At 29.5% G+C, this 23,531-nt stretch overlaps 1 protein-coding gene across 2 annotated transcripts; it reads left to right on the forward strand.

Annotated features, from left to right (window-relative positions):
- The first annotated feature begins 3,766 nt into the window (after positions 1-3,766).
- Positions 3,767-22,656, forward strand: LOC147067871 (uncharacterized). Of its 2 annotated transcripts, none has more exons than XM_085952172.1 (5): positions 3,767-3,886; positions 15,300-15,516; positions 17,465-17,679; positions 20,023-20,192; positions 21,899-22,656. In XM_085952172.1, exons 2-5 carry the CDS (start codon positions 15,324-15,326, stop codon positions 22,092-22,094), a joined length of 774 nt encoding a protein of 257 aa, XP_085808298.1. In that variant the 5' UTR covers positions 3,767-3,886; positions 15,300-15,323; the 3' UTR covers positions 22,095-22,656. The 2 variants fall into 2 exon arrangements, with proteins under 2 accessions (XP_085808298.1, XP_085808299.1); XM_085952173.1 differs by lacking the exon at positions 3,767-3,886 and adding an exon at positions 11,806-11,911.
- The last annotated feature ends 875 nt before the right edge of the window (positions 22,657-23,531 follow it).

The raw sequence follows: 23,531 nt of genomic DNA on the forward strand, positions 1-23,531 counted from the left end.
ATTTGGTATTACATCAAAACGTATTCTCTCACTCAAGATCAAAGCAGAATCTGTTTATACGCCTTATGCCTACGGGGAGAATCTACCTATTATAACATAGGCACATTACATGCAATAACTTTGGAGATTTGAAAGTATTTTTCCGACCTTAGAAGAAAGTAGTAAGGTAATAATTTCGTATAATGTAATAATATAATGAAGAAATATTTACCTATATTATATAGAATTGCCGCAATACTTATTCTATCCCATGTCAAGATATTGAGCCGGCTTAATATAATATTAAAATTAATACTTATTAAAATTCGAAACAATTAAGGCCAAGGGTTTCCAAACTTTTTTTGAGTCACAACCACTATTTATAATCGCATAAAAACGCGTAACTTATACTTGTGCATAAAAATGCAAAGATGAAAAACACACTTTTAAAATAATAAAATAAAATAAATTTTACATTACATGTGGATTACCGATCACCACAATGTCTCCTACATACAAGTGGATTTACAATCTATGCTAGTGAATACTGTAATACTGCACAGCAATACTGTAAGGCACTTTTACCGTCCCAATGGTGTCACTATATTATACTGGTTTAACTATACACACCATAAGATCAACCTCCGATTCCCGTAGGTCTCACTGAATGTTTCCGATATAAAAAAAAGTGGTTTGATGTAGCTTTGGTCTGAAAGCTTTATTAAAGTTTTTATTGAATACGTTTTAATACTCTGTCGTCGTCGTCAGATTTATCAAAAGCCAATGCCTGCAGAGTGCCAATCACATCATCAACAAGCATCAATGAACTGCTTCATATTAAAATACCATATATAAAATAGAAGTCAGGAAAACCACGAAATGATTGTAAATTGAAAGACTAATGAGTTAGTGTTAGAAGACCTAGCAAAATGGATCAGATGGATTGAGGCGATCAAGTTCCACTCAAAGCTTTAGCACCACAACATGTAAGCAATGCTATAAATTGAATAGATAGTGAATAAATCCTAGATTAAAAAAAGAAAATAAATAAATAATATCATCTTATCAATCTGTGAAACGTGTCCGGGTCTGTGTAAACAAAAAAAACCGTTACGTTTTATACCGAAGCCTTTTTGAAAATCATCCTGAGATCGAAAAGAAGTTTCATTCAAATAAGTAGATACCTATCTTGTTTGTTTTCGATTTCAGTTTTATTGTTTGATAGCTGTTCATCCTAGAAAGACACACCATCAAAAATGTTGAACAAACATATTCTACCGAGATAGAATCTAACTATATAAACGTGAAGCTGACAAAACGTTATTAAAGACGAATGAATAAATTGGTTGCAAGTTGCAGATTAATTTGTAAGAACACATTTATGGGTCATAAGGGATTTATTCACAAATACTGAACGGAATTAAAGACGCATTGCATTAGTAGGTACCATACGTTTAAAAAAGATTTTTATACATTTAATCTTATTTTAAATGAATATTTATAAAAATTGGAATTACAAATACATAAGTAAGAAAGATAGTTTCAACACTATCTTATATCATACAGGTAATTATGTTGTTCATTTGCAAGCAATTAAATGCTGCCAATACATAGGATTTTCATTTCTCTATAGCTATCAATATTTGTCTAGCATTGTCAAGTATTGTAATATATTATACAGTAGGTATCTACATCCCCCCTCCCCCTCTTAACAACACTTATAAAATGTTATCAACTTAGTACTATAGATATTTAAAACGCCATTGCAGACATTTTTTTCTGATTACCACCAAAACTGACATTTATGTTCAATATTGTTTGGAAAATAAATATCGAAAGAAAAACAGTTGTACAGCGTATACAAATTGTTAAAATGTATTACAACAATAATCATTGAATCTATTTGTTTCGGGTATTACGTGAAATTTTTAGTCAAAATATTTGACCTACCTATTGGAACATTCTAGCCAAATGGTAATGTTTTTTGATTTTAAGAATCCAACTCGTCAAAAATGTAAACGTACTGCTGAAAACATCGATGCTGTGAATCAAAGTGTGGATGAAATCCACAACAATCAATTACACGTCGATCTCGAGAGCATGGAATTTCATATGGCACTACATGGAATATTCTAAATAATAAAGATTTCTATTTGAAGATGTATAAAATAAATTAAACATAAGAACTTAAGCCAAATGACCATTTGGTGCGTCGAAATTTTGCTGATTGGGATTTATAGCAACTTGAAACAGACCCATTATTTTATGAAAAAATAATTCTTGGTTAAATGGCTTCGTAAATAAGCACAATTATCGCATTTGGAATAATGAAAACCTACATGCAATTATTGAAACAACTTTACATTCAAAAAAATTAACAAATTGGTGTGGTTTATGGTCTGGAAGCGTAATTGTACCATATTTTTTTTTTTGAAAACGAAAATGGCACTGCAGTTACCGTCAATGAAAACTTCTACAGAAACATGATAACTTTTTTTATAATATCAATTAGATGATTTCGACCTGTATGATATTTGGTTCCAATAAAATGGTGCAACATGCCATATAGCCCGTGACATAATCAACTTATTGAGAGAAAATTTCAGTAAGTATATATTATAATATATAGTATCTCTTCTTTGATAATCTTATATAGGTATAGTCTCATTTTTTAACATTATCTAAATTAATTATTTATATGCATAAAAGAAGTATGTTCTGGCTAACATGTTAATATAATAATAATATACTTATGCAAATAATACGACTTTTCAGCATTAAAGATTTTTGAATCGAATTATTTCGGAAAATATTTTAATATAACTCATTCGATAAAATGCATATTATTCTCAAAAGCTTTCTTCAACATATTTTATTATGTTACAAGTAGGTAATAATAGCATTCAAACGTCTCTAACTTGTAGAGACGCTATTAATTTCACGCCAGCTTACAGTCAATACAACTTGCCGTTGTTTATTTAAGTTTATAGTACAAAACAACTTTATAGGTAATAATACCCTTTTAATTACCTATTATATAAGATTTTACTTCACATTGAACGTATGTTTTACTCTTGACAACTCCATTACAATAATTATGACTTACGAGAGTGGGTAACTTGATTCTTTGTAAATTCTTAGTTATAAACTGGATTTGACGGTTTACTGTAAATTTACTGTTGAATTATTGTGGTTTATGATTTCGTTGTTCATTTCACGGTCTTTGTATTATTTATGAATGAATAAAAAGAACAATCTTCAAATATAAATTAATCGATTGGCTGGTAACATTGATTTTTTCGAAAATTCTAACACAAATAAATTTGTAGATATTATTAAAATATATATGTGCATTAAGAAATTGGTTAATATACAAAGTAATATTGTATAATGTCATATTATTGATTTTTTTCAATATTACAGTAATATGTAATAATTTTTGAATCGCTTTTAAAATTTGCCCCCATATTCAATCTATCTACAGATAATGACAGCCCTTTCAAGAAAACGATCATTTGATAAGTTTCGCCAGAAGAGTACCAATAATATTTGATTTTTTTATAGAATGTCCATTGTTGTGTTTACTCACTACCGCCATCTAGTCAATATATCGAAAATAATAATAATATTCTATTATTGTTCTGACGGTATTGCCATACCAATACTCAAACCATTTACAATTTTGTTTGTTGTCCACTCGATTCTTTACAATAATATTGACATCAAAATAACAATAACAGTTTACTGTTTTATCGACCGGGTTATACCGGTGTATCGGTGTAAAAGTATATTAGTTTATGATCAGTGTTAATTTCTGACAGCTTTTGTAATCGCGCCAATTTATATTTTTGTGTGTATTATCATCGACATTGAATTTCCATAAAACTATATCACTATAATATAAAAGGTAAGTTGTTGGTTTTGATTTTAGTTCTTATTCTGCACGCATTACATAAAAGCCATATTTTCCTCGTCTTGTAATTATATCTGTCGTATGTGTTAAATTATAAGTGGCATTGAACTTTGTTTACAACGTAGGTACTACAGGTGTAATTAATATTAGGTATGTTTTTTTTGTAAACAGGTATGTAATTATGTAACCTATGTTACTATATTTACGTAAATTGGCGGGGTAAGCTTACGTGTTTAACTCTGAAAATATTATAAATGACTTCTTTCGAACCACCTTACAAATAGACAATTCGACTACATACGTTATTAGTTATGTTGTTATAATATAATATTGTGGTGACTAATTTAATTTTAGAGCGAGCGCGAACAATATCGATGAGTTCATGTAAAATTTCACTCTAGTCTAGTCTAGTCTAACAAATAACTACGGAAATAAACAACATGTAAGCTCGCGTAGGTATATAAAATGAAAAAGCTTAATTCAAGGGTTTATAATACACCTAAGGTTCCGTGCATTATTATATAGCTTTCAGCATGAAAGCAATTCTTAAAGAATGAATTAATTTTAATGATACCTTACGATATCAAAAAGCTCAGTGTGCTATGTTTAATTATAATTAATAATATTTAATATCATTACATACATTTATTTAAAATTAGTTTGAGTCAATTTTTCATGGATCGATAACAATAATTACTCGCTTATAAATATTCGGTTGTAGATGTGTTGTGATGATTTTAAAAAGTAGAAATGCTTTCTTCACTGATTTTGTTATGAGGAATGGATGTTAGCCACTTTCTCAACCTACTGTGAATATGCCTTGGGTCCAAGCACACATTGCAAAACAACATGTAAATTTGTCAGACCCGGGACGAAAACTCGAAACCCACGACTTTTCAGGGGAACACCGCGACATTATGAAAAATATGCAGATATAAACATAAAAGATAAAATCTTTTTCCATATTTGTAGGTATTTTACCACGTGCTAATTATTGAAGTCAATAAACTCCAAAAGTACACTTTGTTTGGCGGGATTTATCAAATTATTTACAAATAATCTTTTAGTTAGTTGATAGCTACAGTATTTTTTTGAAGTTTCGGTACCTAGTATTTAAATTAGCTAAATAGTCTGTATTAATCGGTATTTTTTTTTTTTAAATAATAGTGGCCGTAAAACTTTTTGACTTCTGACTCGAGCACTCGAGATAAGATAAATGAGTTTCATTTGGGGGAACTACACACAAGGGAATTTCTCATATTATACGTGTCTTTTCTAAAACACTGCAGGAAATAGGTGTTTTATACCGACATAAAGGTTTGGATATGTGAGTAGGGGTACGAATATAAACTTAGTGAACCTTCAATTTTTTTATTTACATCTTATTATACGTATTATGAATGTAATCATCCATTGTTTACAATACCGTCATAAACGGTAACCACACCTGTATAAAATACGCGTATAATTACTGATTGGGTATCTCATTTTGTACTAAAAACAATGTTATGTTCACAATAATTGGTTACGAGTACAATGGTTACCTATGCAAATGATGAAATCAACATGTAAAAAGTAACTAAAGCAAATTACCACGTTCGCTGCTAAGCAGAGCATAGAGTGGATATATTGTACTGACATACTTTTTACGTGAAAATGTTGTTAGCCATTCACACAACGCATTAAGATCTTTCGCTGGATCAAACACATATTTAAAAATCAGCCACGGTATCGAACTAGCTTTTACAAACAAAAATCTACATACCACCTATATATTCTACATTAGAGAGAAAAACGAGTATTTTATTCTTCCAATCAAACTTTTTGGAAACTAAAAAATATTAAATGTACTTAATACCTACCAACTTTTGAATCGAAATATCTAGCAAAATTGTATTATATCAACAAAATTGTGTAAATATCAATAACTAAAATATTTATTTTAAATTGGAATTACTAAAATAAAAATACTGTTAATTATTATTGGCATATTTTTAATATTAATTTTCATATATCATACTACTAGGGCAACGTCTCCATGGCCACCTTCGGCGTCACAACATCCAATGAGCGGAACAGAAAAATGTCACCCAAAAAACGTTACAGTTTTTGCTTATCTTTTTATATTATAGAGTAGATGTTATTGCATACTTTCTATCTACTTTTGGTGTATTATGGAGCATTGGTCAGTTAAGAGGACGTTCTACAGAATTGGCCTTGAGAATTGAAAATATGATTTTTCAACATGTGGTCCATAATATCTGGTCTACTAGTTAATATAAAAAGGTCGTGTGAAAGTTGTTTGTGTCAATAAATTTTCTCTATGACTGATCCGACTCATATTTCACATTTATTTCATCAGGGCTGTCGAAGACATAAATCATAATAATTTACAATTTTTAATTTTTATTTATAATATATATTATTTAAGTTTTGTGCATCTAATGCCGGGTCCACACTGGCAACAAGTTAAGTTGCTGATTTTACGATAATTATGATGATTATCGTAAAATTTCTTAAGCAATTATGGTAAGTATCGTAAAATTTAATGAGGTTGCCAGCAACTTGTTGCCAGTGTAGAAATGGCTTAATATCCACTGTGGTTCACATAGTGGCATGGACCTGGGGTTAACTAATTCAGGAAGTCAACACCCATGATAGAATTTTTTCCAGTTTTCGTTGCATTATATTCCAAAACTCTTCTGTAAAAATCGTTTCCGATTTTATAAATGGAAATTTCTCGGTGTACACAGTAAACAAACCTACGAATAAAAAAAGACAAAAAGGAACATACTGATTCACAGCAGGAAAATCTGGTAATCAAATTCGCCATTTTGAAAAGCGACGATTTTGCGTAAACAAATATCACGTGGTCTGTCCTACGTGTGCGGCAAACTTCGAATGTGTTTGTAATTTTGTGTATCACGCATTGTCGGCCATATTTGCCGGCCTTTCTGATTACTGTGATTTGTACACATCTTCCTTCCTGTCTTTTTTATTCGTAGAAACAAACAGTATTTTTTATTAGTTATATAAAGTTGGCCTTGAATCTGTAATAAAATAATACACAATTAAAAGATTTTGAAATAGAAAAAAACACATTTCCAAGCTTTCAGCCGTGCTCACTCATGAATGTCATTCGTCATTTAGATAAGTATATACACATTTTGATGTTATCTTGCAAAGTGCGAATGTAATGTTTTCAAATAATTTATATGGATTAATTATACCATCGTATTAATTTCTCGAAATCATAAACATACTATACTAGTATTTGAGTATCAACCTATGTTCAATTTGAATTGGGTTATAATAATAATATACCCGTATATATATCAATAGTATGTTTGCTACAAAATCCACCCAAGTTATCAGTACGTACTTGCACAGGTTTGATTAAAAACTATGATGAAATTAACATTTTAAAAATATTAATTCTTATTATTATTTTGACAGCCATGTTTTCTGATCTGCTTATATCTTGCAGGTGTTCATAAAATAATAACAATGACAATGGCAGACAATTTCAATAATATTAATAATCTTTCTTGAAATAAAATCTGCGATGATTAGTGATTTTTGCGAAAAGATCGATTTAAATTAACGTAGTTACGACGCTGAGGTCCTTTTTATACTGAATTATATTTGAATGTCGAGCTCTTCAGCAGCCCCTTAATGTCATACTGTTTAAAAGTGCTTTTCGTTTAGGAAATTATAATGACATTATTTTCGAAATGGTTATGTCTATGATTTGACAAAGATTTTAGAGATATTTCCCAAATCCACTTAATTGTTCGCTCATCAATCTATTGCATGCCAATCCCACTCAAAAACGATTAGTGTAAAAATAATCCATGCAATGTTTTATCGATGATTGATCACCATGTAGGTTTATCAATATTATGCTGGTAAATAATTACAAAGCTGTGTACTTTTAATATATATGCAACATAATATTATTAGTATATAGGTGGCAATCAATTTTCTATACTATATAACTATATTTTTTCTACTGCATTTTTGTGTCCAATTTATATTATAAGTATGACTATCAAATTAACGTAATTAAATATTATATTTCATTTTATATATGTAAAGTTTTATATCCCAAAAGCGAAATAAATTCCAATATGTGAATATATATTATCATAATATGATAATGTAGGTTAAATGTAAGTTGTACGTATGCAGTTGGCCGTAGGATATTTCTTCGTGAACCGTTATCCTTGAAGCATGTGCTCGTATAGCATTTAATCAAATGACGAGTTGTTCGTTGAACATTTCACCGTCGAGTATATTGTACGTACGTTACAAAATGCGGCGCTAGTTTCTATACAGATTTATATCTAGGATTCTATACAGATTTTATGAAATGTTTTATTGGTTTTAAAATATTTTAATGATGAAACTACATAAATATACATGGTATGATTGTAATTCTAATTTAGTTTCCTACCTATTTTTTTCTATCTTTCCGATGGTTTTGTTAAGTACGTATTTTTAAGTGCTTGATTTTGACATGATATAATAATTTACAGTTTATCAATAGGTACATACTTATGGGTAAGGGTTTACGTAAGGTGTTGATTTACACTTTTCCACTTATTAAATACACTGATTCAGGGATATTACGTAAGTATATTTCGCTTGACAAGTTACAATTAATTATTAATAACATTTGTAAACGCACGCTTTGGCGCAAAGAGGTGGCAAATCGCATTTAGAGGCAACGTTCAAGGCTCAAGGGTAGATTACCGACTGACCGTACCTACTCTCGACCCTTCGTCCGCCCAGAAACAGATAACGGTAACTTTCTTTTTCTTTGTTTCGCTGTGCATCCTGGTCTAGCCTTGACACATTTACAATTACAATAATATCATTATATTCACAACTCTGTCGATTGGAGGATTTTTGATGGGGGATGTAGGCATTATGATATTATGATATTATTATCACTACCTACTTAACTATATCCGTTTCTTGAAAATACTTCATGTAGCTATCTAATTGGAATATTACTATTTGCAAACGACCGTCGCATTTTGTAGCATATATTATGTACAATATACTCCACGGTGAAATTTTCAACGAACAACTCGTCATTTATTGATTAAATGCAATACGAACACATGCTTCATGGACAACGGCTTACGAAGAAGTATCGTATGGTCAATTGTATACGTACACATTTCCCGACATTAATATTTCTTTGTTTTAAATCTCACGTTGTGAACGTCTTAAACTTATAATAATTTGTAATGTCAACAATATTTAAAATAAAAAATAAATAAATAAAATATGACGTGCCTATACTTAACTACAGATTTTATCGGCAAACATGGCTAAAAATAGGTGAATCGATGGGATTTTTCAAAGTAAATTAGTCGAAAAAAATACTCATAAAATAAACCTAATTACTTAAATATTTTATAAAATTATTTACATAGGTACCTACTTTATCTTTGAATGTCAATTATTTACATTCTACATTAAAAAATCCAGTGATGTGGACAAGTTAATATGTATGTATATTAAAAAGTGTATCGGGTATTAAATTTTTACACTAAAAAATAAAATATACTAATAAATTGAATAGCAATAAGTAATATTAATGAACGAATATAATCGTTTTAGAATACTTCCAAATAATATTTGGACATTTTTCTCAAACAAATACGGTCAAATAGTTCGATCCGGGTCACTTAAAATAATACCACAAATAATTAAATTAATATACCATATGGGTCTCCATATAGTGGGGGTTATTATAACATTTTTTTACTATGAAGATTATTAGACATTCGCCCAACCTTTGAGGTATTTTGGCAGTGGATCAAATATATACTAAAAAACAAAATATAATTTTTGATTTTAATTTCATTATAATAATATTCTTTGTCGTCCAACATTTAGTTAGCTAAATTTACCTACTGCCCATACAAAAGAATAACATTAACTTTTGACAAAATTGTTTTATCAAAAAAATGGGTGGTTGTTTATTTTCTATAGTTTACAATGTCTGTTTACCGAAAATACTAAACATAAAACGAACGATAATGGCGATTTTCATTTTAATGATTAATACCTAGTTTATATATATTCTTTACATATTATTTGCAGATATATAAGCATTTATTTTAAAATCACTATAATCGTTTTGCTTTATTATATCTACTACATAGTAGGTACAATATTATGTCAATTATACATATATAAATATATATTCAATTGCAGAGTTATTTAAAACAGTTAAATTGGAGATATTGTATTATTTTAAACAGTATAGCGAATTTCATTATTACATTATTTAATCGAAATTATCTCTCTTTAAATTTATCGTATAAAACATTAAAATAAATAAAATGAGATGTGCGTAGTAGGTGGCGAAGTTCAATAATGACAACCGATACTCATCTCATTTTTATTCCTACCTTTCTTCTTACTACAAAAATGTCCCTCCCAAGTAAAACGCTTACTGCTTCGATAATAAACTATGGCGTACCTAATATCTAACCAAAATTTGAAAATACTGTCGTGTTTTGGAATAGGCTACGTTAACGCCTGTATTGCAGTGACGAAAGGTGGAAGTAGGCTGTTAAAATCTGACATAAATAGTGCACACTTAACTTTACCAGTCATATGTATTTGTTTTCATTGAACTAAAACTACAATTTACAGACGGTCTTAGTTAGTTTTTTAAATTCAATTAAACCCTGCGAAAACCAAACCATAATAGATAATAGTAAAAAATACTCGTCTGTCTATAAAATACGTAAAATTATGCCATTAAATCTTACCAAATTTTAGATATTTTATAGATAAAATAATATATTTTATATATTTATGGTATGGTTTGGGCAGGACTTAGTTAATTTTAAAAAACCATCCAACATCATGTGTAATAATGCATTCTTAATTCAACGAAAAGTAATGTAAAGTATGAATGAGAAAGTGTGCACTATTTTGTCTTATTGCCCATAGCACACCAAAACTATTATGGTTTGGTTCAGGCAGGATTTAATTGAATTTTAAAAATTAACCAACGCCATTTGTAAATTGTCGTATCAGTTCGATAAAAACAAAAACGTACAACTGACAAAGTTTGGTATGTATTATTTATGTCGGATCTTAACAGCCTACCTCCACCCTTCGCTACTGCCCTATTGTCAAAAAGGTTTCAAGTTGTACTTCTTAATCTCTGTTCTATACCCATCAAATAATTAATATATTATGACGTATAATACAAATTTCTTAAATTTTTCCATTTTTTGAAGTTATACTTATTTTGGGGCATTTGGTAGAGAGTGAAATTGAGAGCCGTTACGAAAGTAATTGATAGTATGAAGTTACGACTGCGAATCAGTCAGCTGTATACAAACGCAAGTTTGATTGTAGAATTGTTCTATTGCCTAGGCAACGAATTTATTATTGTCGGCCATTTGCAATTCCTTACGTAAACAAACGATTAAACGTCAGAGTTACAGTTGTTACTTTAAAAATAAAAGCAACGAGAAATAATTATATAATTCAGTAATATAAGTTAAAGTGTCTAGAAATAAACCGACGGCGCTCTAATAAGCGGCCCTTTTTCTAGTGTCTGTAATTTAACAAGATAATTGAGAGCTAGTAGAAGAATCTAGGTTATCAGAAGTTTTGTTTTTGTTTTGTTACGGCAAAGAAGTATAACTTCTAACGCGCGTACAGTACAGTACAGTTTTTAAACATAATTTTGAAAAACTTAATATAAATATATATTTAAAAAATCATAGATAAAAATACTACGCATATAAGTCTTTCGTAAAGACCGGAGGCAATAAGATGCTCAAATTAGTCTATACAATATTTTGATTGTGACATAACGAGCGACTGAGCCAGTTTAAAATAATTACATCAACGTCACTTTGCAAGTGAACGGCCTGTAAGACGGATCCGGAGACAACATACTTTGTGATAACGTGCCACGGTAATAGTGATAAAATACACAAAAACTACAAAATAATACACAATATTTTTCACATCGTGAGTATTATATTTTATATACAATGAAGATTTATATGTAGTATGATTTCTATTCGAATTATCTCCGGTTGTCACTAAATTTTTTTGATTAACCTTAAATCCTGAAATTGGTATGTTGTTAATCCAGGGATTGTATTAGTTTTTACAAATAATGTTGTTTTTGATAAAAATAACCATTGCAAGAGATTCACCGTTTGCGTGGTGATAATTCAGTATAAATACACTATTTTATTAATTAAATATGATAATTTTATTAAAAGAAAGCGGTTACTTTAAAGTTAAAAATATTTTCTTCCACTTCCACGGTTTCAAGGGATTGAAAAAGTATCCAGAATTATATGACATTTTAATATTTTAAATCAACAAAGTTTTTATTATTTTATTTCTTCGTCGTGTCGGGTCTTCAATAGCTACAATGTGTCGCTCCAGAAGTTGGCGAAGGCAACACCATTTTCCTCGGCTTGTAGGATCTGGAAATTGCAGCTTACTGGGCAAGTCTTGCGTGAAAAAAGGTGCTCCATGCTTTGCATTTCACTGCACTCGCAGGTTTGTTCATCGGAGAACCCCCCACCTCACCATATTGTCTCGAGTGCGCCCTACCATGGTTCTCAGTCTGTTTAGGACTTTAGGGCTTTACTTTGTTTTATAGATATTTTTTTTATAAAAAATATTTTAGTTGATATTTAAATTATTAAAATCTTTTAGTACCTACATAGTATACAGCGACATAATTTAAGATTTTTCGAAACATTGAAAATTCAAAAATGAATAAATAATGAATAACGGTCAAGTTTTTCTTAACCTAAAACTCGTATATTAATTACTTACATACAAAATATACCAGTGTTCTAAAACTGTGGTTCGCAAGAATTTATTGCCGGTCCGCAAAAGCTTTTATCATGCTTTCAACCGACTTTACCGCCGCATGATTCGGGGAATTCCCATTAGATGAAATTCTGGCCGCTGAATCAGCGTTGCCATGTTTCCTGAAATTTCAGTAGATCTACTGATACTTTGTCAATATACTGATTTTTTTTTAAATCCAAAAATCTACTGATATATGGGTGTTTTCTATATTTGTATCTATCTATATTGGTTTTCATTTTTGGATACTGGTCCGCGAAATACTTCTCCTATGTTCGCCGGGTCGCGGGTGTTAAAAGGTTGAAGAACACTTATCGTCAATATAATAGCGTCAATTTATTTTAATGAGAATGTGTCACGTACTAAATTAATTTTTAAATTGATAACGTAGAAGCAATTATGTCTAGAGTCATTTCAATATTTTACTAAGTACCTACCCATTATTTCTGGTTTACTGTAGGGGAAAGTCGTGTACCTTTGGACATTTTATTTTAATATACAAGAAAAATGTTTTTCTATTTATAAAATTCATATTTTCATTTATTTAACACATCATTCTACTGTGCTCAAACATCAATTTTCCGGAAAAGGTGGTTTTTGTCAATAGGTACAATCTATGCATATACCTTTGGACATAGATTGTACCTGTGGACACGCTAATTAAAAAGAGTTTAAAGGTGGCGATAAAATGAAAAATGAATATAAAATCATACTCTATTATAAACTGTTATACAATGGTATACTTTAAAAAGATAATTAAAATATTTATTAATATGTCATAGATACAATTTGAGCCCAAGTTTAAAAATGGTTCATGAGCAAGAAATGCATAAATGCCTTTTTTTTACAGCTAACATGTATTATTCGTGTAGTTATTGATTAATATTGCTACGTGAACTGTTAATGTATAATAATTATTAAAGTATCTATTAGGCTAATTCTGTTGAAATGTTCTGAATGAAAAAGTTACTATGTTCACTTACCGACGCTATCAGATCTACATATTATTAGACAAAATATCATCTAGGTATCTTTGTTATATTATATCGTATTATATCGGCTTGGCTGTAAAATGTTTTTAAAGCCCAAAACTCTTTTATGGAACGCTTTAAATCTTTGAACGCGTAGCAGTATATATCTAATAAGAACACTCTGAACAAAAAGAGTACTTCTTCGGCTAGACATAATAATGTTACATAATTATTATTTGAAACATGCAATTAAGTATAATAAAAACTTGTCTAAGAAGAGTAAAAAAATACTTTTTGTTGAAAAATATTGTACGCTGAACACAACGCACATTTTATCGTTAATTTGATGTGTGTGTGCTGAGCAGCTGAGCTAGCATGCATACGTATTTTTGGGGGGTTTTTAGATTGCGTATTGCAATAGTTACCGACTTTGTCCAAAGGTAAAAGCGTCCAAAGGTACACGACTTACATTACTTTCGACTATGCATTAGTATTATCAAAATAATAATTATATGTAAATTATAACCCATGAATAATACAATGGAAAACCAGTTGTCACAGTAACTAATAAGTAATAAGGTTAATAGTATCTACGTAATTTTCGTTGTGGATTTTCCGCGTAATATTTTCCATTAATGTAATAATAATATACCTAAATACTTGCCTATCTACTCTGTACTATTAATTATGTAATATGTATTTAGTATACTTATTATAAAGTTACCAACATTGTTTATTGTATTTGTCATTATCTTATTTTTTCTCAAGTGACTATATTTTTAATAAATAGTGTATAAATATACATAAATAATCTGAACCGCATAGTTAAAATATCGCAATTAAAACCAATATGAAAATATAACGTTAAAACCAAGTGGAGTGCGACTTTACTTAAGTTTTATCTAGAGACGTCTAACTAAGAAATACGTAGCATACAGTTTAATACGATCCCCAGATAATTTACATTTGAAGTGTTTCAACTAATCAAGATGCATCTAAAACATGAAAAAGTAAATTAAATAGTTTTTAAATTCAAAGATAAATTGACGTCCGTTGAACACTTCCAAATTATTATTGCGTATTATTTTATTGTTTTTCTAATCATTAAACTGTTTTTTTAAGAAGTCCTCTTTTAATAAATTAATTTTTTGTTAAAAAATAAAAATGTGAATAAGTTATAGTAATGATATATTTTTTTATATTAGATAAAAAACACATTAAAAAACTTTAAATTTATTGAATTATTTGAAAATCACTGACAGTTTCCAGAGAAATTATTTAACTAAATTTTAATATCCATAAAATAAAATTATCTAATAATAAGATCACAGTGTTAACCGTTTTTTTTTTTATTAAAATGTTAGTTAATCTTTGATACTAAAAAATATATTTCTTTTGTTTTTTGATACGTATTAATTAATTTTAAAAACATTCTATTATGTAAGTTATTATTAAAATGCTTTACAGATTATGATTTGTATTCTGTCACTCGGTGTTCTTAGTAGCAATTCACTTCCTCGTGAATCATGCTTTTTTTTTTAAATATATTATAGAACATTTTCTGACAACGGAAAAGAATGTTTTCCGCAACGTGGCGTCGACCAACAGAGGTAGAATTTCCGCAAACATGGCGAACATTTGAAAAAGTCTCAAAAGAAGGAAAGACAATGAAATTCAGAATACAAGATATCACGGATGACTGGCAAGATGAGGTAGCCGAGTTCATGACCACACGGTATATATCGGATGAACTTTGGCATTCTACTTCAGGTATTTTTTGACTGCAATAATATATTATCTTTACCTGTGTCTTATGTAACTCATATGTTAAAGTTCTTACAGATTTTTTTTTTGTTTATCAAATTAAGGACACGACTTTTTATTGCGTTTTTTCCGAAAGTGTTATTTTGAACAATACATTGTCAATCTAGTACAGATATATTGAACAATACAACCAATTTAAAGTATTTAACGAACTGTTCTTTGTTGATCAATAAATGTTAAACTATTTTACTATTCGAAATTCTCAAGTTTACTGAATACTAATCTATGATATTCAATTGCATCATTACCCGTTGTATATATACCATAGGTAGGTACATATAACACCTAAAGATACCTCGCAAAACCCGCTCAATATTGAAGTGTACAAAGCTTATAGAACTTTGAATATAAACTTAATTCTCACGAAGTAGGTACCTAATATATATCGATATTATTAATTGTATGTAGGTACTATATGAATTCATGATTACCTTCACTATTAGGTAGAGATACACATGTCGAGATTTTAACTAGATTCTGAGTTCATTCAATAACAACAAAAATCTCTGCTTGATCAGCTGGCTCTGTAAAATATTTATTTCTATAGGGATTTTTCATTAAAATATGATATATAAGCTTTTACATAATTTAATATAATATGTACCTACTATAAAATACACAAAAGAGTGCTTAAGAACGAGACTCGAACTCTTTGCCTCAGTTATTTATATACTTCCATTACATTTATTACACACGTTACCAAAGATTCAGAAAAACAGAATGGAACCCATTTCTACATTCCAGACACCAGATACCGTTTGCTTTTTTAAACCATATAATTTATCTAGTAATATAATCAGTTTAATAATGTTAATTTCGACAATGGAAATATAATTGAAATGGTATAAGGTTTATTAGAATATACAACAAAGCGCAATATGTAATAGATACTTATTCCACATAATTAAATTTAGATTAGGACCGCCTGCGAAATATGTTTTGAGAATATCTTATTGAAACAGATAACGCATAATATGAGACATTAAATTCACATAAGTGACATAAGTTAAGTTAAGGTGAAATAAACAACATCCCATGCATATAACTATAAAAAAAATCATTTTAGAAAAAATACGACACCTGATGGGACTCGAACCTGTAACCGCACTGTTCGCATCAGTGTGCTTCTCCAATAATTAATCTATGGGCATTTTTCTAGCTCTTTTATGCATGAGATGTTTTCAAATTACGTATGTTCAATATTACCTATATAGAAAGTTACATTCTCAAATATTCTGAATAATTCGTTGAATAAAAGAAGAGGCATATGATATATATTTTTAATATCTAATAATAAAGTCATAACAGCCCATCCAATACTTGTGAACATTATTATGAAACTTCTTTACTGAAATGAGTTACCTACTTATGTTTAGTCAAATCAGTAAACAATTATAGCAATATATCAGTTCATATCTCTCATTGATTTGTCATATTTCTAATAGTATGTTAAATAGTATTACAAAATTACAATAATTACAATTAAATTAAATAATATGATAATTTTAATGTACCTAAGTATGTACTTAATTGACTATTAAATAAACACAAATTGTTGTCTAATTCAATGTTAATAGTGTCTTAATACAATTTAAAGAAAGATGTATTACTATTTTAATATGCACCTAATTGAATATACTATAGGTATCATTAGTATTATATTGGGTAACTAAATAAAACCTTGTTCAAAAGCTTAATAGGTAACTGCTGTTATGATAATATTCAATCTTAAAAATACAATGTAGTTATGTACCGAATAAAATAATGTATGAATTTCCCAAAACTGAGGGAATTTTATTTTATTTTAAATAAAACAATTATTTTGTTGTTCTTATTACCCCTATTTATTCACATTATGCTTACAAAACGTAATCACTACATGTTATTACTTCAGGTTGCCCAAGTGATCCAGTGTTCAAGGAAGTCTTCAATTATTATGTGCGAGAATTCGTATTTCCTCAAAAGGCTTGTACTGTTTGCCTTATGGATAATGATTGCGATGAAGTTTCTACGACTAATGGCAGTGAAAACAAAAATAGGCCCATATTAGTTGGATGTAATCTCACTGGAATTGGAGAAAAGGATAAAGAAGGAGACTATTCCGATTTGGTAAGAATACCTACCTAAAACAATACATTCAAAATACTAAATAAAATAATATAGATGACATGAAACTATTATAATGTGTATCGTTTGTTTATAATCAGATATAATATTACGTAATTATAAAAATGAATGACTACAACTGAAAAATTAAGTCTTCCACGAATCTGTATTGATGTTAGCCAATAATTGCTCAAGATTAGGGAATCCAATCCCGAGCCAAAATTCTGATCCCGGGATTTCGGGATTACAATTTGACAATCCCGGGATCCCGGGACTGGTCCCGGGATTGGCATTTTTTCCATTGTTATATATAAAAATTTTATATTTACAAATAACATTGATAAAATCGGTCAAAAATAAATCTAGTAAAATTTATACAATTTAAGATGTTTATTGTTAATATTGTATACGTTCAATCTTGGAAATACACAAGTTTAACGGAATAAATAATATTGTAATTTAAATAATAATGTGAATTTAATAGGAGATTGCTGTTTCTGATAGTAAAGACTTAATGAATGGATTAGCGAGATTTAAAATATTAAAGCAAATAATCATGGCGTACGTATGGCTTTTCCACTTCATAAATCTAATTAGTCAGACAAATATGAAACTGCCGTAAAACGTATGATATCATGGTGGAATTACTTTGTTAAAAGTGCGAAGCATTGTTTTTTTCCAATCTTTCCATTTTTAATAATTTACGTGAAAAAATAAAATAAATCGCCAACCTACACATGGGTATAAATCAAACTTCATTCAAACTCAGTTTATTTCTAATGTAGCTATTTTTTATTAAAAGTATTTTTTCTGTTATATTTTCGCTTTTATTTTATTTTCCATAAAAATTGATAAAAAAATCAATCCCGAAATCCCGGGATTATGTTTATCAATCCCGGGATTCATAGGTATCGAAAATAGCTCGGGATCCCGGGATCCCGGGATTCGGGATCCCGGGATTGGAATCCCTACTCAAGATAATGGGTTCAATTTTTAGTGAGATCCTAATACCTAAACATTAAAGCAACATATAGAGTTGGTTCAATCGCTGGATTCGTATCATCAGTATAATATGGGTGCAATGTATTAGTAGACATTTATTATTATGTCATTATAGCGCCTGTACATGCATGTATTTACTGAGAGCACTGACAATAACTGTTTACACGTAAAAGTGCTGACTGTCTCTCCAATCTCATTATCCAAGAGTAAGCGAGACGCAATATTGTCATTTTATGGTACTATTTGACAGGTAGTGAATATCGGTTAACCTCAAAATGAATATAGTTCGTTTTTTGGCGGCAGGTTCACCACTATCTTAAACCGAAAAAATCCCTACTGTCGCATGAAAATTCAGAAGCTTCTAAACTTTTTTGATTCATGCATGCAAGCTTGTAACTGCAGGATTATACATTTTACCCATACATTTTCTTGTTATGGCCGCGATAGTACTTACTGTCAACAGTAAATCCATGCACGTGTAAACGGGTTATTAGTATTCATCGAAAAAATTGATTTCGTCTCTTCTCTTAAATCTTATTTCTTAATATTACTTATTTGAGTCAAAATTGTTTTGGAAAACATCATTCACAGCTATATAGTATATATTATAAAGAAGGTGTAATTATTGTTTCCATGCTGACTTTGCGATCACATGTAAGTATTTTAGTTCAATACCTACATGTGATCGATGAAATTCAAAAACAGCTATGATAAATAATATATGTGACATAAATAATATCATTTTTTAAACGGTATTATAAAGATGATTACCTAATACGAATCAGTTTGTTTTTAGCATGCTTAAAAACCACACGTTTTCTTTGAAAGCCTAAAAATGAGAAAATTACCCAAAATACTCCTTAATATTTTTTTTCGACCATGTCCGATCCTCTGAATAAAATCATATGGGCCTCCACAGAGTGGAGAATTGTATTAACAGATTTTTGTTTTTTATTTTTACGATAAATGAATGTCAGCCACTTTGCTCAACCTATTAGGTCCATAGACAGAATATAGATAGAAACACAAATTGAAAAACAATATGTATACTTGCCAGACCCAGGATTCAAACCTGGGATCCACAACTCTATAGGACGGCACTTAAAACCATACTAAATTAGAATTGATTGTATTCTACCAAATTGTAACGATTTTTGAAGCAGTAGAGGTACGAGTAATTTCAAACAAATACCTATTGTGAAAAATATAACGACGTATTTGAGGTCATTAATGATAAAAATAAGTGCATAAATTAATAATCCTTACATCGAAAGTATCATAATCATTAGGTACCTATTAGAGGAATATTTAAAAATATTTATAAATTTGATTAATTTTTCACAGGTTAGATGCAAGTCAGCCGAAAAGCTATTATCAATATACATGGAGATGAAAAAACATTGTCCTGATTTCTACGAAAAATATAACGTTGATAAACACATGGGATCATTTGGATTGGCTGTGCACCCAGATTATCGAGGACATAGTATTTCCAAAGAAATGTTATTAACAAGGTATTGTAATGAGAATGACTAATCAATAAATAGCATAATATTATTGTCTTGTCGGCTCATAGTATTTCTCACCATCAATATAACAAGAACTTTTTTTTCTCGATTTTTTTTATTCTCAAGATTAAAAATTCTTGATTGTTATTTGTCAAAATTTCAAGCAGAGAAAACAGGTCTCTATTAAGTGAAAATTATATTAATGTTCAATAGCAACTTCCACAACCAATGTACATATATTTTAAAAACAAAATGTGAGTTTTTACCAGACTCCTTTTATCCTGCGACCAGATACTCTATTTAAAATTATATATACCTTGATAAAATTTACGATAATATGAGTTGAACACACAGCGTTCCTCGCCTTTGAGACACTGGCTGAAAATGTATGGCGTTTGGTGGATAATTTTTTTTATTTTTTTTAATACATAATATGACGAAAGGTATTTGAGTCTAAAAACTTGCCCGACTAATCTAATGCTATTCTTTCTATTAAATTTCCATTGTGGTCTCTTTATATATTTATTTAATTTTCTCTGCTCTTCTTTTATAAAGATTATCACATATTGTGTACTTATTGTATCCCATTGACCAGTTACTGTCATGGCATAATATTTTACCTATTTGAAATAAATTTCGGTAAATAACCATTGTCGTTTAAAGTACATGAACAGTAGGGGTTATCCAGGTTTGTTGAATAGTACCAATGCATTGGGTCCTTGCGCCAGAGTTTGAAAGAAAAAAAAAATAACATGTAAATCTTATTCTCCAGTGATTCGAAAGAGTGGTTCACTTTAAACCATGGGTGGCCAACCTTTTCAGCAGCCGGGCCAGATTCTAAAAATGAGATTTCTTACCGGGCCGCACAACCAATTTTTTTTATTATACAAAACAAAAAAGAAATATATATTTCATATTAATCAAATAAAAGAAAAATGAGAATCAACATATTTATTAGATTAGACTTTTTTAAATAAAAAAAAATAAACAAAATAATATAAAAATAATAAATTTTAGTGAGAAGTTTGTTTTTTTGTGGCAGAACTAAGTGCATCAATATCGATATCGAGTGAGGTTGTTCCTACATCCAAACAGTTTTCAATGCACATCAGTGATTCGTGTTCTCACTCGGGATTTGATATGCTTCATCCGACTAAAAAGCTGTTCACACGTGTAAGCGTTTCCAAATAGCGAAGTCATCATTAGAGCTTGTTTGTAAAATGTAGGATATTTCTCCTTGTCCAAATATGTTTTGTAAAACTCTTCAAACCAACCTGATGGAATTTCTCCTTTAACTATTCATCGCAACATATTTCACAGTATTCCATTTGTAAATTTCTCGGTAATAAATTCACGTCTACGGAGAATGGCGTTGCAAATGCAGCAAAAAGCACACGGTGCTTTTTAAAATCTTGAGCCAATATTGAACCTCAATTTGCAAAATTAGCACATCTAGCGGCAGCATTTGATATTACTTTTATTTTCTTACTGCTCCACGGGCCACAAGTTGACACCCAGTGGGCCGCAGGTTGGCCACCCATGCTTTAAAAAGACATTCTGTGACTTCCCCACTGTAGAGGAAATATATATTATACATTGTATCTAACTTTCGAAAGATTAATAATCTACTATTTTTCACATATTAGGTACCAGCGATGAGTTTGCGAAATACTTACTATTGTGCAATAATATTTATATATTTTTTCCTACAGAATACCTCTTTGCAAGGCTTTCGGGGTGAAGATTTCCAACACAATGTTCACCGGACCTGCATCGCAAAAAGTTGCAGAAAGGGCTGGCTTCTTGACCGATGCCTGCGTCCCGTATACCGTACTTGAAGACGCTTTAGGATTCAAGATGCTACAGAAGTTTGAAGTGTGCAAATTAATGACATTAGTTATATCATAATTTAAACCTTAAAATCAAAATAATATCTGTACGAATGAATTATAATATTATTTAAGCAGTTTAATTTCATGAAAATCGATAATCGAGATTGTGTTCATTTCTTTGAATTAACTAGTATAGTTAATTAGCTAGTATAATATTAGTACCTAGGTATATAAATGAGTATGTTATATTTTTTAAATTTAACACATCGTCACTCCAGTTATAATTTGCTGTATGTTTGATTTATTAGTGTTGAGTTAATCAAGATTGAAAATTATATTAAAATATTATTTGTGATGCTGGTCATATGCCAAAATAAAATTGCGCGTAACTTGATTGATAAAATAATTTCGAAATACTAACTGAAGAGAGGCCTACCCATTGATAGCTACAAAGCTATTTTTCATTAGAACTGGTTAGAAAGGGGATGGAGACATATAATTACCTTTTGCGATCATAAGGAGGAAGTATCTAACTTTTAAAATATATAAAATATGAGAGTATGTAGTTATAAAAACATACTGATGACTGACTAACGTTAATTTCAATTGTAAAATAATATACCTATGTACTGAGAATTAAAAAATAAAAAAACAACAACAACAAAACATTGTCATTTTATTTTACAATAATATATTATAATTATAATTATAATATATTCCAGCTATCAAATTAAGATTTTTTCCCTTTTCTGGAATAAACGACACAATAATCAACAACAAAAAATTGTGTACACCATTTAATGTAGGTTACGAAATTCAGTCCCTGTAAAACCTCTAAGAGCTCAGTACAACGGCCACATTCAATTATTATTATGTATATATTGCATAGATTTTTGGTAAAACAATAGTAAGTTTTTTTTATAACATTAGATAGTAGGTACTTGAGAATACATCGTTATCGATAGATTGAATCTGTAATCATGACATGATTAGTTGAATTCAAGTTATACATATTTATATTTTTATAAAATTCGATGTTTTTAACATGAATATAAAAAATAATAAAACGATGAATTAGTCAAAAATCTCTTAAACAATGCTTAGAAAACATAATAAACTAAATTTTGATAATAAATATGACCATTAAATAGATGTAATATAAGATGGGGTCCAATTCAACACATTCACATTTTTTACTGTTGTAAGTTTATCTTTGACTTAAAATAATGTTTTCACATTTTTACATTGTATGTACTTATTAATTAACACGGTTGAAATTGTAAATTATCAATAAATGTCTCAAATTGCAAGCTTTGTATTTTTCCGCTAGGTAATCAATTTTATTTATAAAAGTTGGTAGGTATTATAATCGGTACCTATTTGGAAAATTTTGTTGAATTTTTATTCTTTTATTTACTTTACTCACTACTGCCATCTTACTAATATATCAAAAAGATATATTATTTTACAGGCGGTATAGCCACCCCAATACTATTTAGTACTTTTGTTTCCA

The sequence above is a fragment of the Rhyacophila brunnea genome, unplaced genomic scaffold (assembly GCF_057557595.1).
Source record: "Rhyacophila brunnea isolate RB1 unplaced genomic scaffold, BYU_Rbru_1.0 scaffold_3, whole genome shotgun sequence".
Taxonomy (NCBI): Eukaryota; Metazoa; Arthropoda; class Insecta; order Trichoptera; family Rhyacophilidae; genus Rhyacophila; species Rhyacophila brunnea.

What these genes read in the sequence shown, in the direction of transcription:
- LOC147067871 (XM_085952172.1), top strand. Translation starts at nt 15,324, where the DNA reads ATGTTTTCCGCAACGTGGCGTCGACCAACAGAGGTAGAATTTCCGCAA. An exon ending in AAGGAGACTATTCCGATTTG is followed by an intron (nt 17,680 to 20,022) that starts GTAAGAATACCT and finishes AATTTTTCACAG; the next exon opens with GTTAGATGCAAGTCAGCCGA. An exon ending in AAAGAAATGTTATTAACAAG is followed by an intron (nt 20,193 to 21,898) that starts GTATTGTAATGA and finishes TTTTTCCTACAG; the next exon opens with AATACCTCTTTGCAAGGCTT.